At 44.0% G+C, this 15,000-nt stretch overlaps 1 protein-coding gene across 1 annotated transcript in view; it reads left to right on the top strand.

Moving 5' to 3' along the window:
* LOC117556516 (anion exchange protein 2-like) overlaps positions 1–14,993 on the top strand; it is a gene marked incomplete at its 3' end in the record, with an annotated part of 24,373 nt that extends 9,380 nt beyond the window's left edge. The window contains exons 6-7 of the mRNA XM_034231850.1: positions 11,280–11,460; positions 14,905–14,993. Of these exons, the coding sequence (XP_034087741.1) occupies positions 11,280–11,460; positions 14,905–14,993 (270 nt within the window). The remainder of the gene's footprint in view (positions 1–11,279; positions 11,461–14,904) is intronic.
* Between the last annotated feature and the right edge of the window lie 7 nt (positions 14,994–15,000).

Raw genomic sequence — 15,000 nt, 5'->3', positions numbered from 1 at the left:
TCAAGTTTAGGTGATTTCAGGCCCAGGTGATTTTAGGTCCAGGTGATTTCAGGTCCAGGTGATTTTAGGTCCAGGTGATTTCAGGTCCAGGTGATTTCAGGTCCAGGTGATTTTAAGTCCAGGTGATTTTAGGTCCAGGTGATTTCAGGTCCAGGTGATTTCAAGTTTAGGTGATTTCAGGTCCAGATGATTTCAGGTCCAGGTGATTTCAGGTCCAGGTGATTTCAGGTCCAGGTGATTTCAGGGTTCAGGTGATTTCAAGTTTAGGTGATTTTAGGTCCAGGTGATTTTAGGTCCAGGTGATTTCAGGTCCAGGTGATTTTAGGTCCAGGTGATTTCAGGTCCAGGTGATTCCAAGTTTAGGTGATTTCAGGTCCAGGTGATTTCAGGTCCAGGTGATTTCAGGTCCAGGTGATTTCAGGGTTCAGGTGATTTCAAGTTTAGGTGATTTCAGGTCCAGGTGATTTCAGGTCCAGGTGATTTCAGGTCCAGGTGATTTCAAGTTTAGGTGATTTCAGGTCGAGGTGATTTTAGGTCCAGGTGATTTTAGGTCCAGGTGATTTCAGCTCCAGATGATTTTAGGTCCAGGTGATTTCAGGTCCAGGTGATTTCAGGTCCAGGTGATTTCAAGTTTAGGTGATTTCAGGTCCAGATGATTTCAGGTCCAGGTGATTTCAGGTCCAGGTGATTTCAGGTCCAGGTGATTTCAGGGTTCAGGTGATTTCAAGTTTAGGTGATTTTAGGTCCAGGTGATTTTAGGTCCAGGTGATTTCAGCTCCAGATGATTTTAGGTCCAGGTGATTTCAGGTCCAGGTGATTTCAGGGTTCAGGTAATTTCAAGTTTAGGTGATTTCAGCTCCAGGTGATTTCAAGTTTAGGTGATTTCAGGTCCAAGTGATTTCAGGTCCAGGTGATTTTAGGTCCAGGTGATTTCAGGTCCAGGTGATTTCAGGGTTCAGGTGATTTCAAGTTTAGGTGATTTCAGCTCCAGGTGATTTTAGGTCCAGGTGAATTCAGGTCCAGGTGATTTCAGGTCCAGGTGATTTCAGGGTTCAGGTGATTTCAAGTTTAGGTGAATTCAGGTCCAGGTGATTTCAAGTTTAGGTGATTTTAGGTCCAGGTGATTTCAGGGTTCAGGTGATTTCAAGTTTAGGTGAATTCAGGTCCAGGTGATTTCAAGTTTAGGTGAATTCAGGTCCTGGGCCCAAGAGTTCAAAGCTTTTAATCAGATCCGATCAGATTTTGAAATCCCATTTTTTGTGATCCAGGATCAGACAAGTCGGCCAAATGTTGTCCCTGGAGTTCAAAGCAATTCAGGATAGGATCAGTCTGATCCAGATTACGATTTTTCAAGATGACTAGATCCTGAATATCAGTGCTTTATTCCTACCGATCGCCATCTAGTGGACATGAAAAATAATACAAGGAAGACAAGAGACCACATTGCAGAGACATCTATAATGTTTAATTATATTTTTAAATACATAAAGGACATCAAATCATAATGAAATTGTAATTAAAAAAATACTCCCACTAGGGTAACAACAATAAAGCATTCATTCAAAGGCAGCTGGATCATCCAGGCGTGCTTTGAGGAGCTGAATTCTCAGTGAGGTTTCAGTTTGCTGAAGCCGGCACAGCTGTATTTGTTCTTCGGCCAGACGGATCTGCATCTCTGCCCTCTCCGTTTCACGGCTCAGCAGAGTCTCGTAGGCATCGTCTCTCTCCGTGTCACGGCTCAGCAGAGTCTCGTAGGCATCGTCTCTCTCCGTTTCACGGCTCAGCAGAGTCTCGTAGGCATCGTCTCTCTCCGTGTCACGGCTCAGCAGAGTCTCGTAGGCATCGTCTCTCTCCGTGTCATGGCTCAGCAGAGTCTCGTAGGCATGGTCTCTCTCCGTTTCACGGCTCAGCAGAGTCTCGTAGGCATCGTCTCTCTCCGTTTCACGGCTCAGCAGAGTCTCGTAGGCATAATCTCTCTCCGTGTCACGGCTCAGCAGAGTCTCGTAGGCATCGTCCCTCTCCGTGTCACAGCTCAGCAGAGTCTCGTAGGCATCATCTCTCTCCGTGTCACGGCTCAGCAGAGTCTCGTAGGCATCGTCCCTCTCCGTGTCACAGCTCAGCAGAGTCTCGTAGGCATCGTCTCTCTCCGTGTCACGGCTCAGCAGAGTCTCGTAGGCATCGTCCCTCTCCGTGTCACGGCTCAGCAGAGTCTCGTAGGCATCGTCTCTCTCCGTGTCACAGCTCAGCAGAGTCTCGTAGGCATCATCTCTCTCCGTGTCACGGCTCAGCAGAGTCTCGTAGGCATCGTCTCTCTCCGTGTCACGGCTCAGCAGAGTCTCGTAGGCATCATCCCTCTGCTCTGGTTTTCTGGTGCGCTTGCATTTTCTCTTTAGAGGTGGCTCTTGCAGTGTGTCATCAGGCCTGGCTGAAGGTCCAGCTTCTGGATCCACATGGGTCAGGAGGACCTCATCTTCAATGGTGTGTGTCACATCAGGTTCATTGACGACCTGAAATGAAAGTTTATCAATATACTTTATACCCCTTAATAAGATGATCACAAGCATGCAACCTGGAAAATTGTAGTACTAGGATGCTATGTAAGACATATAGCCATTGTAGTACTATGACAATAACAATTATACAAGATAATAATTGTAGTTCTATAGGAACAAGGATAAAATCACACATACCTGCGACTCACCATCCAGTACAACGTTTGGTATTCCATGTAAAGATGGTGACTGCTGACCACCAATGATATCAAGCACCATATCTGTGTATTGTCCCCTTTTATGTGGTTTGTTACCCGTCTGTGGGGTTTTTAGCCTGGCTGTGGTCTTTGGTAGCTTGCTGCTTCAAATTCTTCCACCTCAACTTCACTTGGTCCACCATCCTCTTGTGTCCAGATCCTGTGGCATTGTCATTGTCTGTAACTTCCATCCATATTCCGCTCTTTACTTTAGTCGCTCCACCCTCTCTGTTAAAGCTACCAACTATGGAGTCATAATTGTTCCTTACACCCAGCAGCAGTGCATGGGTCTCAGCAGATGTAAAATTAGGCCCCTTTTTGTCCATCTTTCCAACTCAATGGTTTGGTCAGGTCAGCAATTAGTTGTATAGGTCTGGCCTTGCTATTAATTACATAATTAACCGCAGGCCCTAACCAATCTGGACATTCATTCCAGGTGTGTATTTGCAATGAGTTGTTATTCAGAGACTGATGTAGGCCTACTGACTGAAACAACAGTCAGAACACAGTCATGGCAGGGATTGTTCACATCTTCCATGCTGGAAGGAGAGGCTACCGCCAAAGGGTCCACACCGAGCGCCCCAAACCTCTCCAACAGTACACAACAGAAGAACTGTACAATCCTTTTCGATTTAGACTTGATGACATCAACTACATTGCTGATCTGGTCAGGCCACAACTGCAGTGCAGAACCTTGCGGAGTCATGCTCTGACTGTAGAGGAACAGGTCCTCATTGCCCTGCGCTTTTACGCATGTGGAACATTCTATGAGGTCATAGCTGACAGCATGGGAGTCCACAGGACAACAGTGGGTGAAGTGGTGACAGCTGTGTCTGATGCACTGGCTCGCCTTCTGGATCACTTTGTGACTTTTCCCACTGATGGCCAGATTGCCAAAGTGAAGCAGAAGTTTTTTCTTCTGGGAGACATGTCCAACACCATTGGGGTGATCGACTGCACCCATGTACACATTCAAGCACCTCGTCAGAGGGAGTGGGAATATGTCAACAGGAAAGGGAGGCACAGCATCAATGTGCAACTTGTGGGAGATGCTGACCTTGCCATCACCAACTGTGTTGTGAGATGGCCTGGGTCAGTCCACGATGCACGTATCTTCAGAGAGAGCCGGTCTTTCACTGAATTCCAAACCAACAGGCCGGATGGAGTTATATTAGCCGACAGTGCCTACCCACTCCTACCATGGGTGATGACACCTTTTCCCACGGCCAACACTCCTTCACAGATGCGCTACAACAATGCCCATGGAAGAACAAGGTGTGCCATTGAGCGCTTGAATGGAGTACTGAAGAGGCGTTTTGCATGCCTCAACTAACTGAGAGTGGAACCCCAAGGAGCATGCCAAATAACACTGGCTTGTATTGTACTACACAATATCGCTGTCCATCGCAGAGTCCCCCTCTCTGACATCGATGATCCCCCATAGCCCCTCGCACCTGCTGATGATCAGGCCCACCTATGGATTTCCCTCTAAATGAGAGACTGAGTGGTGGTGCAAGGCGAGATGCTATTGTCTGCAATTACTTTTGAAAGGTGATGACAGATGATGGACTTTTTTTTGTTGAAGATATTTTTACTTTAATCTAAGGGTTAGGGTTCAGGGTGAATTCAGCTCCAGGTGATTTCAGGGTTCAGGTGATTTTTTCAGGTGACACTTTTAATCTCAATCAGATCCAATCCAATTTTGAAATCCCATTTTTTGTGATCCAGGATCAGACAAGTCGGCCAGATTTTGTCCCTGGAGTTCAAAGCAATTCAGGATAGGATCAGTCTGATCCAGATTACGATTTTTCAAGATGACTAGATCCTGAATATCAGTGCTTTAATCCTACCTATCACCATCTAGTGGATATGAAGAATAATACAAGGAAGACAAGAGACCACATTGCAGAGACTTCTATTGTCCAAACTTACTTTTGAAAGGTGATGACAGATGGGCTTTTTTTTGTTGAACATATTTTTACTTTAATCTAAATTACATTTGTGATTGACAATCTTTGCTGTGATACTTTTATGAGCATAAACATTTATGTCATCAACATTTGGTTGAAAACAAAATAGGCCACCACAAACGTGACCAAAAAATGAAAAATAAAATGTATTTCCCATGAAGGCTAAACATGGTGTATTATTTCAGTTAACAAACTTTGCCATCTAATTTTAATTGAAACATATTTTTAAATAAATGGTACAGTACATGTTGCTCTGGTAATCCACTGGAGATCCACCCCTCTGGTGGGATCAGGATAATCCAGTGTTTTGGGATCAAACTGATCCCAACCCTGTGTTGTCGGTTTGAACCCATTTTGAAGATTTGATCCAGATTAAAGCTTGGATTGGATTTCCTGATCTGATCGGATATCAAAGTGATCCTAATCCTGTTTTTTGGTTTTGAACTCCCAAAAATCCAAATCTGATCTGATCAGAAAGGGATTCAAAGTGTTGAACTCCTGGGCCCTGGAGATTTCAAGTTGAGGTGATTTAAATTTAGGTAAATTCAGCTCCAGGTGAATTCAGCTCCAGGTGATTTCAGGTCCAGGTGATTTCAGGTCCAGGTGATTTCAGGTTCGGGTGTTTTCGGCCTGATGGGACTCTGTGCTGTTGGACGACTGAACAATAGAAATGTCATAAAAGAGGACGAAAGACGAGCTGAGAGTCTGTTAATCCTGGAGCTGTGAGGAGAATGGGAGGCAAATTGGATTTATTCAGAGCTCACTTTACCTGTGTGACGGACAGGTGGAGCCACGCAGGTAGAGAGGTGGAGACACACAGGTAGAGACTCAGGTAGAGACACACAGGTGGAGACACACAGGGAGAGACACACAGGTGGAGACACACAGGTAGATACTCAGGTAGAGACACTCAGGTGAGACACGCAGGTGAAGTGGGAGGTGTGTGTTCTGGGCTCGGTGTGTTGGGTCTACAGGATGGTGGGTCTGGATCTGAAGCGTGGACACAGACAGGTGAGCTCGTTAACCTGCTCCAGGCCGGGTCACTTTAGCTCTTTCACTTCTGACAGCATTTAGCCTTACATGTATTTTGTCACAATTTGAAGTTCACCTTTGTTTTGACATCAGAATCAGGTTTATAGCCAGGTGCGTAAAACTATACAGTGTATTATATGGTTCTGGTTTCTGGTCCACTTTGGTCTGGTCACAGAGTGGTTCAGTTCCAGTGGAGGTCAGTCAGGAAGGGTTCATGTCAGACCGGTTGATAGAAATATAAAAACAGATTTCACCCTCAGGAGACTCTCTTGTTGTTACTGGGAATTAAGCTATATTAATAAATCAGCTGCTGATGGAAAGGGAGAGTGAATGTTTCATTCAGGATATTTAATTTTAGTAATTTTAGTAATTTATTTATTTGACAGGGACAGTGCACATGGATTAACATTTCTGAAATGTGCCAGAGTTAGCCAACAGGCTATTTTTCATGTGCAGTCCTGGACAGATGTTGAAAGTCATCCTAAAATGGTGTCAGTGTTGACAGAGCTGATTTTCCACTAACCATGTTTTTAAATGAGATTTGAATAAACTGCAGGTGTTTTGTTTTCTAATCGTTACTGGGATTGAGTTCCACTGATGTGCAGCTTTAAAAGAAAAAGAAGATTGGCTGGTGAACTCTTCCTTAATGGAGCAACGCAGTCTCCTCTGGGTGCAGCTCTTGTTGACCTACAGGTGTGCGTATGGTGATAAAATGTCTGAGTGGAGGTGAGGCCGTGTCTTATTTTGTACATGAGGCCAGCATTTGCATATCTCATTACATTTTCCCAGCTCAACAAGTTGTACTTTGTGAGTATTGGGCAATGATGAGAATGAACATATCTTTATTAACGGGACATCATGTTTACCCAAACCAGTTCCTCTCTGAAGCTGCGCTGTCTTTACATCTGAATGTGAGGAGATACAGGTCTGAGATCAGGTCTCATAAAGCGACCCGGAAAACTGCTATAAATCCATTTAACCTCTTAAGCCCCAAGCCTGTTTTTCAGGTTTCAGGCTCGAAAATGACATGCCCAAAACAAAGGACTATAACTTAACTTCTAAAAGGGTTATATGAATAATTTCTTTTATCAAAGCAAGGTCACATCTGTGAGTTGGATGTAGAAGTGTCAGAATCAATAAAGATGTTTCAGTGTCAGAGTAAATCCAGATGGAACATAGTCAAAAAGTGTACATTTTTGTTTCCACCCAAATAAAACCCATTACTTATAGTGAAAACCACCCTTGAATGATGGGTTAGTAGCCTAAAAGCTTTAGGAATCCAAAGTATAACATAATAAGTACCCTGTATCAAGATTGAGGCAAAACAAGTGAGAATTGACCTTTTTAGAGAGATTTAGCAAAAAAAAGTCCAAGCGGACTAAGCTTTGGGCACATTTGGGTACATTTGGTTCCATCAGTGCCATTTAACCTTTTTCAGGTACCAGACTGTAAAAATCATTGTACAACATTTAATTATCACTATAGGTATTCATTCCATAAAAAATAAAATAAAAAAATTGTTAAAAAAAAATAAAAATAATTAAGTGTGTGTGTGTGTGGTGTGTGTGTGTGTGTGTGGAGTGTGTGGGAAGTTCCCTCTTTGCATGAGATGCATGTTACTTGCACAATAAAAATGAGGAAACTTAGGAAACATTTGACTCCAACTGGAGCAGATTTATTAAAAAAAAATTAGCAACACACTATACAACAAGCATTTTTTGGGTAAAAAAAAAACTTTATACAAACCCTGAATGTTACAGTATTACTCCAGTAAGTCATGCCATGCCCTGTAAAAGTTATTTTTGGTAGTGAAGCACAGAGGGACCTGACACTTCCTGCAGTACACAGGTGTCTTCACCCTTCAGTTGCCAGCATCAGAGCACCTCCTGCAGTACCTCCTGACCTTGGTGGCATCTTCCCCATAATACTCGGGCATCCAGAAGCCATATCCTCATCGCCTTCCTCACTGTGAAAACAAATGTGGAAAAAACAAATAGATTAATTCTCTGGCTTGTACTTTCAAAAATGTAACTCAAATCAGAAATAATTTCTCTACAACAACAGCAGAACATCAATTTTGAGTGTGTGAAATAACATTATATCACTCAAAATGTATACCGTGTAAATTATGTGAGACGGGGTTCATATAATCTGTTCAATATTTAATATTAATATTCTGTCTGTCATATATATGTGTGTATATATATATATATATATATATATATATATATATGTATGTATATATATATGTATGTATATATATGTATATGTATATATATATATATATATATATATGTATATATATATATGTATGTATATATATGTATATATATATATATATATATATATATATGCGTGTGTATATATATATATATATATTTAGTTGTAAGTCACTTTGGATAAAAGCGTCAGCTAAATGAAATGTAATACCGTGTTAAATTCAACATTGTATTTTTCAACAACAAGAACAAGAAACGGCATCCATCTTCTTTGTTGTTGAGTGTGTGAAAGAACATTATATCACAAGATGGATGCCGTCGTGTTATTGTCACGTGTGAAATTACTATAGATGAATACACTCTTACACCAAATAAATAACAAAAAGATAAAAACAGATGAATACTCTTACATCAAATAAATAAGTAATAGATACAAACAGAGAGATTACCTTTCCGGTGACGGAGGTTCATAATCAGAGTCATTACTGTCCCCTTCGTGCGTGACGAGATCACTATCTTCCGACGGAGAGTCCTGAAATACGATGTCCAATGCCTCCTCGACGGACAAAAAAGTCTTCTTTCTGGCTGCCATTGTTACAATGAAGACAAAGAAAACAAATCCTGCTGTTTCGCTGATCGATCTGCCGTTCTCTGCTCTCCTGTCGCCGCGGGACATGCTATGCTACGCTATAGCCTAGTATGCAGCGTACAAAGACTGGGTCGTGCGTAAATCAACTCTATTGCCTTTATTTATACTTACGAAAACTCCTATCTCTGGAACCCATTGGTCGATTTGGGTGATTGACACCTTTTTTGAATCGTTAGAGCCAATCGAATCGAGTAGCAGTTAGGGTTAGAATTACGTAAATACGTCATGCCTGCGTAGGGGGAGCTATGCGTAAAAAGCAGCTCCCGCAGCTGAAGCCACGGACTGTTAATCGTTGGACCTACTCTTCTGCCGTGAATGAAAGGATTGATTCTCAGTAATCATTTTAAAGTGACAAGAGACATTGGATTAACCCTGAGCAGCGTTTTTATTCCTTTGAACACAACTTTTGATCACAAAACAGCCAAGGTAAGACCTAATTATTGTCAGGGATTTGAAAACTGATATTGTTTACTTGCTATGTTGTGGCTGCCAGCTCGGTTAATGTTGTGCCTGTAGTGATGGGGTGTACACCCATGGAATCTGTGGAATCTCAGCTTTCAGAAAATGTGTTGTTTGTGCGGAAAGGATGAATTATAAATGATCGTTTTTGTGAGTTATGAGCAGACATAGCAATTGCCCGTTTTTGACATGGGGTCATTTAGAGGCTTCTTGTGAGACTTCTTTTTCGAAAACAATTTTTTTTTTCGTATCGTCAGTAAGCCAAGTTTCCTCCGATCAGATGGGTATGGAATATTAATAGTTTCATGAATGACACTTCAGATATAGCACTGTTGCTACATATATAGCATTTTCGGACCCGAGCTCGGGTCCGTGGGGTAGAATCAACTCAAGAGAGGGAGATCTTTTGTGCACAGTTTTATTATGTTTTTATCCTGACGTTTCCATATCAGTGCCATTCATGGAAACTCAGCTCGTGAGTTTTAACCTCCACTTATTATTTACAGCTGTCTCAGAGGACTTATATGACAGCTTAACATAGAACAGAGAGAAGCAGCAGATCAGAGAGAGGATCTGCAGAGACGTTTCATATGAATTCATTATTAAAAATAGAGATTGTTTTCTTTAGATCGTCAGAAAAATGCAGCTCTACTTTAGAGCTACATTTTTATTCATGTAGAAAGCCATTTCAGGAAAGCTTCCACTCTCCATCTGTGCCAGATCTGCTCCAGCTTGTGACTCTCACAGCCTCAGACCCAGTGCCTGGATACGGGTCCAGGTGCCTGGATACGGGTCCAGGTGCCTGGATACGGGTCCAGGTTCCTGCTGTGCGGACTGAGGCTGGAGAAAGGAGTCTTTTTCATTCTGGTCCTTGGTCTTGGAACGACCTTCAATCACGCCTCAAACTGAGGGCACTTGTCTCTATAGCCTGTTTTAGATTGAAGTTGTCTGAGGTCCTTCCCTCCAGCTGCTCTTGCAGTGATAAGTAGCACCTTTCTGACTGTCCTATGTGCTCAATGTAGGGACTGCTTCTCCTCTTTCGTTTTCTCTGTATTTCATATGTCTGTGTTCTGTGTCACGTTGCTGCCTTCTTGGCCAGGTCAGCTTTGAGCATGAGATTTTATCTCAATGCTTTTATCTGGTTAAATAAAAAAAATAAAAAAAGAGACGCATTTTATAGGGATGGTACAAATGTGTGTGTGTCCTCTAAGCAGTGTGTGTGTGTGTGTGTGTGTGTGTCCGGTGTGTATGTCCTCATAAGCAGTGTGTGTGTGGTGTGTGTGTGTGTGTGTCAGGTGTGTGTGTGTTGTGTGTGTATGTCCTCATAAACAGTGTGTGTCCCCGGTGTGTGTGTCCTCTAAGCAGTGTGGGTGTGTGTGTGTGTCCGGTGTGTATGTCCTCATAAGCAGTGTGTGTGTGTGTGTCAGGTGTGTGTGTGTTGTGTGTGTATGTCCTCATAAACAGTGTGTGTCCCCGGTGTGTGTGTCCTCATAAGCAGTGTGTGTGTGTCAGCTATGTGTGTGCGGTGTGTGTGTGTGTGTATGTCCTCATAAGCAGTGTGTGTGTCCCCAATTTGTGTGTCCTCATAAGCAATGTGTGTGTGGTGTGTGTGTGTCAGGTGTGTGCGGTGTGTGTCCTCTAAGCAGTGTGTGTGTCCCCGGTGTATGTGTCCTCATAAGCAGTGTGTGTGCGTTTGTCCCCGGTTTGTGTGTCCTCATAAGCAGTGTGTGTGTGGTGTGTGTGTGTCAGGTGTGTGCGGTGTGTGCGTATGTCCTCTCAGCAGTGTGTGTGTGTCTGGTGTGTGTGTCCTCATAAGCAGTGTGTGTGTGGTGTGTGTGTGTCAGGTGTGTGCAGTGTGTGCGTATGTCTCAGCAGTGTGTGTGTCCCCGGTGTGTGTGTCCTCATAAGCAGTGTGTGTGTGGTGTGTGTGTGTCAGGTGTGTGCGGTGTGTGCGTATGTCTCTCAGCAGTGTGTGTGTCTGGTGTGTGTGTCCTCATAAGCAGTGTGGTGTGTGTGTGTCAGGTGTGTGCAGTGTGTGCGTATGTCTCTCAGCAGTGTGTGTGTCCCCGGTGTGTGTGTCCTCATAAGCAGTGTGTGTGTGGTGTGTGTGTGTGTGTGTGTGCGGTGTGTGCGTATGTCTCTCAGCAGTGTGTGTGTCCCCGGTGTGTGTGTCCTCATAAGCAGTGTGTGTGTGTGTGCAGGTGTTCGTGGAGCTGAATGAGCTGGTGATCGACAGGAACCAGGAGCTACAGTGGAGGGAGACGGCTCGATGGATAAAGTTTGAGGAAGAGGTGGAGGAGGAGACGGAGCGATGGGGGAGACCTCACATCGCCTCGCTCTCCTTCAGATCCCTGCTGGAGCTCCGGAAGACCATCTCCCACGGTGAGGAGCCCTCTGACGCCCCCTGTGGACAAACACTCACACTGCACTGTGACACTCACTGTGACACTCACTGTGACACTTTCACTGTGACACTCACTGTGACACTTTCACTGCAGTACAATATAAGAAAAGTTTAATTGTGGGCCATATTCCATTATACTTCTTTAATTAGCTGAGGGCCGATTCAAAATGGTGCGTGGGCCGTAGTTTGGACCTGAGTTATGTGTTCCTCTCTGGAGTTATGTGTTCCTCTCTGGAGTTATGTGTTCCTCTCTGGAGTTATGTGTTCCTCTCTGGAGTTATGTGTTCCTCTCTGGAGTTATGTGTTCCTCTCTGGAGTTATGTGTTCCTCTCTGGAGTTATGTGTTCCTCTCTGGAGTTATGTGTTCCTCTCTGGAGTTATGTGTTCCTCTCTGGAGTTATGTGTTCCTCTCTGGAGTTATGTATTCCTCTCTGGAGTTATGTGTACCTCTCTGGAGTTATGTGTTCCTCTCTGGAGTTATGTGTACCTCTCTGGAGTTATGTGTTCCTCTCTGGAGTTATGTGTACCTCTCTCTGGAGTTATGTGTTCCTCTCTGGAGTTATGTGTTCCTCTCTGGAGTTATGTATTCCTCTCTGGAGTTATGTGTTCCTCTCTGGAGTTATGTGTTCCTCTCTGGAGTTATGTATTCCTCTCTGGAGTTATGTGTACCTCTCTGGAGTTATGTGTACCTCTCTGGAGTTATGTGTACCTCTCTCTGGAGTTATGTGTACCTCTCTGGAGTTATGTGTTCCTCTCTCTGGAGTTATGTGTACCTCTCTGGAGTTATGTGTTCCTCTCTGGAGTTATGTGTTCCTCTCTGGAGTTATGTGTTCCTCTCTGGAGTTATGTGTTCCTCTCTCTGGAGTTATGTATTCCTCTCTGGAGTTATGTGTTCCTCTCTGGAGTTATGTGTACCTCTCTGGAGTTATGTGTTCCTCTCTCTGGAGTTATGTGTACCTCTCTGGAGTTATGTGTACCTCTCTGGAGTTATGTGTACCTCTCTGGAGTTATGTGTTCCTCTCTCTGGAGTTATGTGTTCCTCTCTGGAGTTATGTGTTCCTCTCTGGAGTTATGTGTTCCTCTCTCTGGAGTTATGTGTACCTCTCTGGAGTTATGTGTACCTCTCTGGAGTTATGTGTACCTCTCTGGAGTTATGTGTTCCTCTCTCTGGAGTTATGTGTTCCTCTCTGGAGTTATGTGTTCCTCTCTGGAGTTATGTGTTCCTCTCTCTGGAGTTATGTGTTCCTCTCTCTGGAGTTATGTATTCCTCTCTGGAGTTATGTGTACCTCTCTGGAGTTATGTGTACCTCTCTCTGGAGTTATGTGTACTTCTCTCTGGAGTTATGTGTACCTCTCTGGAGTTATGTGTACCTCTCTCTGGAGTTATGTGTACCTCTCTCTGGAGTTATGTGTTCCTCTCTGGAGTTATGTGTTCCTCTCTGGAGTTATGTGTTCCTCTCTGGAGTTATGTGTTCCTCTCTCTGGAGTTATGTGTTCCTCTCTGGAGTTATGTGTACCTCTCTGGAGTTATGTGTACCTCTCTCTGGAGTTATGTGTACCTCTCTGGAGTTATGTGTACCTCTCTCTGGAGTTATGTGTACCTCTCTCTGGAGTTATGTGTACCTCTCTCTGGAGTTATGTGTTCCTCTCTGGAGTTATGTGTACCTCTCTCTGGAGTTATGTGTACCTCTCTCTGGAGTTATGTGTTCCTCTCTGGAGTTATGTGTTCCTCTCTCTGGAGTTATGTGTTCCTCTCTGGAGTTATGTGTTCCTCTCTCTGGAGTTATGTGTACCGCTCTCTGGAGTTATGTGTTCCTCTCTGGAGTTATGTGTTCCTCTCTGGAGTTATGTGTTCCTCTCTCTGGAGTTATGTGTACTTCTCTCTGGAGTTATGTGTACCTCTCTGGAGTTATGTGTACCTCTCTCTGGAGTTATGTGTACCTCTCTCTGGAGTTATGTGTACCTCTCTCTGGAGTTATGTGTTCCTCTCTGGAGTTATGTGTTCCTCTCTGGAGTTATGTGTTCCTCTCTCTGGAGTTATGTGTTCCTCTCTGGAGTTATGTGTACCTCTCTGGAGTTATGTGTACCTCTCTCTGGAGTTATGTGTACCTCTCTCTGGAGTTATGTGTACCTCTCTGGAGTTATGTGTACCTCTCTCTGGAGTTATGTGTACCTCTCTCTGGAGTTATGTGTACCTCTCTCTGGAGTTATGTGTTCCTCTCTGGAGTTATGTGTACCTCTCTCTGGAGTTATGTGTACCTCTCTCTGGAGTTATGTGTTCCTCTCTGGAGTTATGTGTTCCTCTCTGGAGTTATGTGTTCCTCTCTCTGGAGTTATGTGTACCGCTCTCTGGAGTTATGTGTTCCTCTCTGGAGTTATGTGTTCCTCTCTGGAGTTATGTGTTCCTCTCTGGAGTTATGTGTACCGCTCTCTGGAGTTATGTGTTCCTCTCTGGAGTTATGTGTTCCTCTCTGGAGTTATGTGTTCCTCTCTGGAGTTATGTGTACCGCTCTCTGGAGTTATGTGTACCGCTCTCTGGAGTTATGTGTTCCTCTCTCTGGAGTTATGTATACCTCTCTGGAGTTATGTATTCCTCTCTGGAGTTATGTGTACCTCTCTGGAGTTATGTGTTCCTCTCTGGAGTTATGTGTACCTCTCTGGAGTTATGTGTTCCTCTCTGGAGTTATGTGTACCTCTCTGGAGTTATGTGTTCCTCTCTGGAGTTATGTGTTCCTCTCTGGAGTTATGTGTTCCTCTCTGGAGTTATGTGTTCCTCTCTGGAGTTATGTGTTCCTCTCTGGAGTTATGTATTCCTCTCTGGAGTTATGTGTACCTCTCTGGAGTTATGTGTACCTCTCTCTGGAGTTATGTGTACCTCTCTGGAGTTATGTGTACCACTCTCTGGAGTTATGTGTACCTCTCTGGAGTTATGTGTACCTCTCTCTGGAGTTATGTGTTCCTCTCTCTGGAGTTATGTGTTCCTCTCTCTGGAGTTATGTGTTCCTCTCTGGAGTTATGTGTTCCTCTCTCTGGAGTTATGTATTCCTCTCTGGAGTTATGTGTTCCTCTCTCTGGAGTTATGTGTACCTCTCGGGAGTTATGTGTACCTCTCTGGAGTTATGTGTACCTCTCTGGAGTTATGTGTACCTCTCTGGAGTTATGTGTACCTCTCTGGAGTTATGTGTACCTCTCTCTGGAGTTATGTGTACTTCTCTCTGGAGTTATGTGTACTTCTCTCTGGAGTTATGTGTACCTCTCTGGAGTTATGTGTTCCTCTCTGGAGTTATGTGTTCCTCTCTCTGGAGTTATGTGTACCGCTCTCTGGAGTTATGTGTTCCTCTCTGGAGTTATGTGTTCCTCTCTGGAGTTATTTATACCTCTCTGGAGTTATTACCTCATAAAACCGATGGCTGTGCTTCCAGGCGCCGTGCTGCTGGACCTGAAGCAGAAGACGCTGCCAGGCATCGCTCAGCAGGTGGTCGAGCAGATGGTGATCTCAGATCTGATCAAAGCTGAAG

The sequence above is a fragment of the Gymnodraco acuticeps genome, unplaced genomic scaffold (assembly GCF_902827175.1).
Source record: "Gymnodraco acuticeps unplaced genomic scaffold, fGymAcu1.1, whole genome shotgun sequence".
NCBI lineage: Eukaryota > Metazoa > Chordata > Actinopteri > Perciformes > Bathydraconidae > Gymnodraco > Gymnodraco acuticeps.
This window is presented reverse-complemented; position numbering and strand designations above follow the sequence as displayed.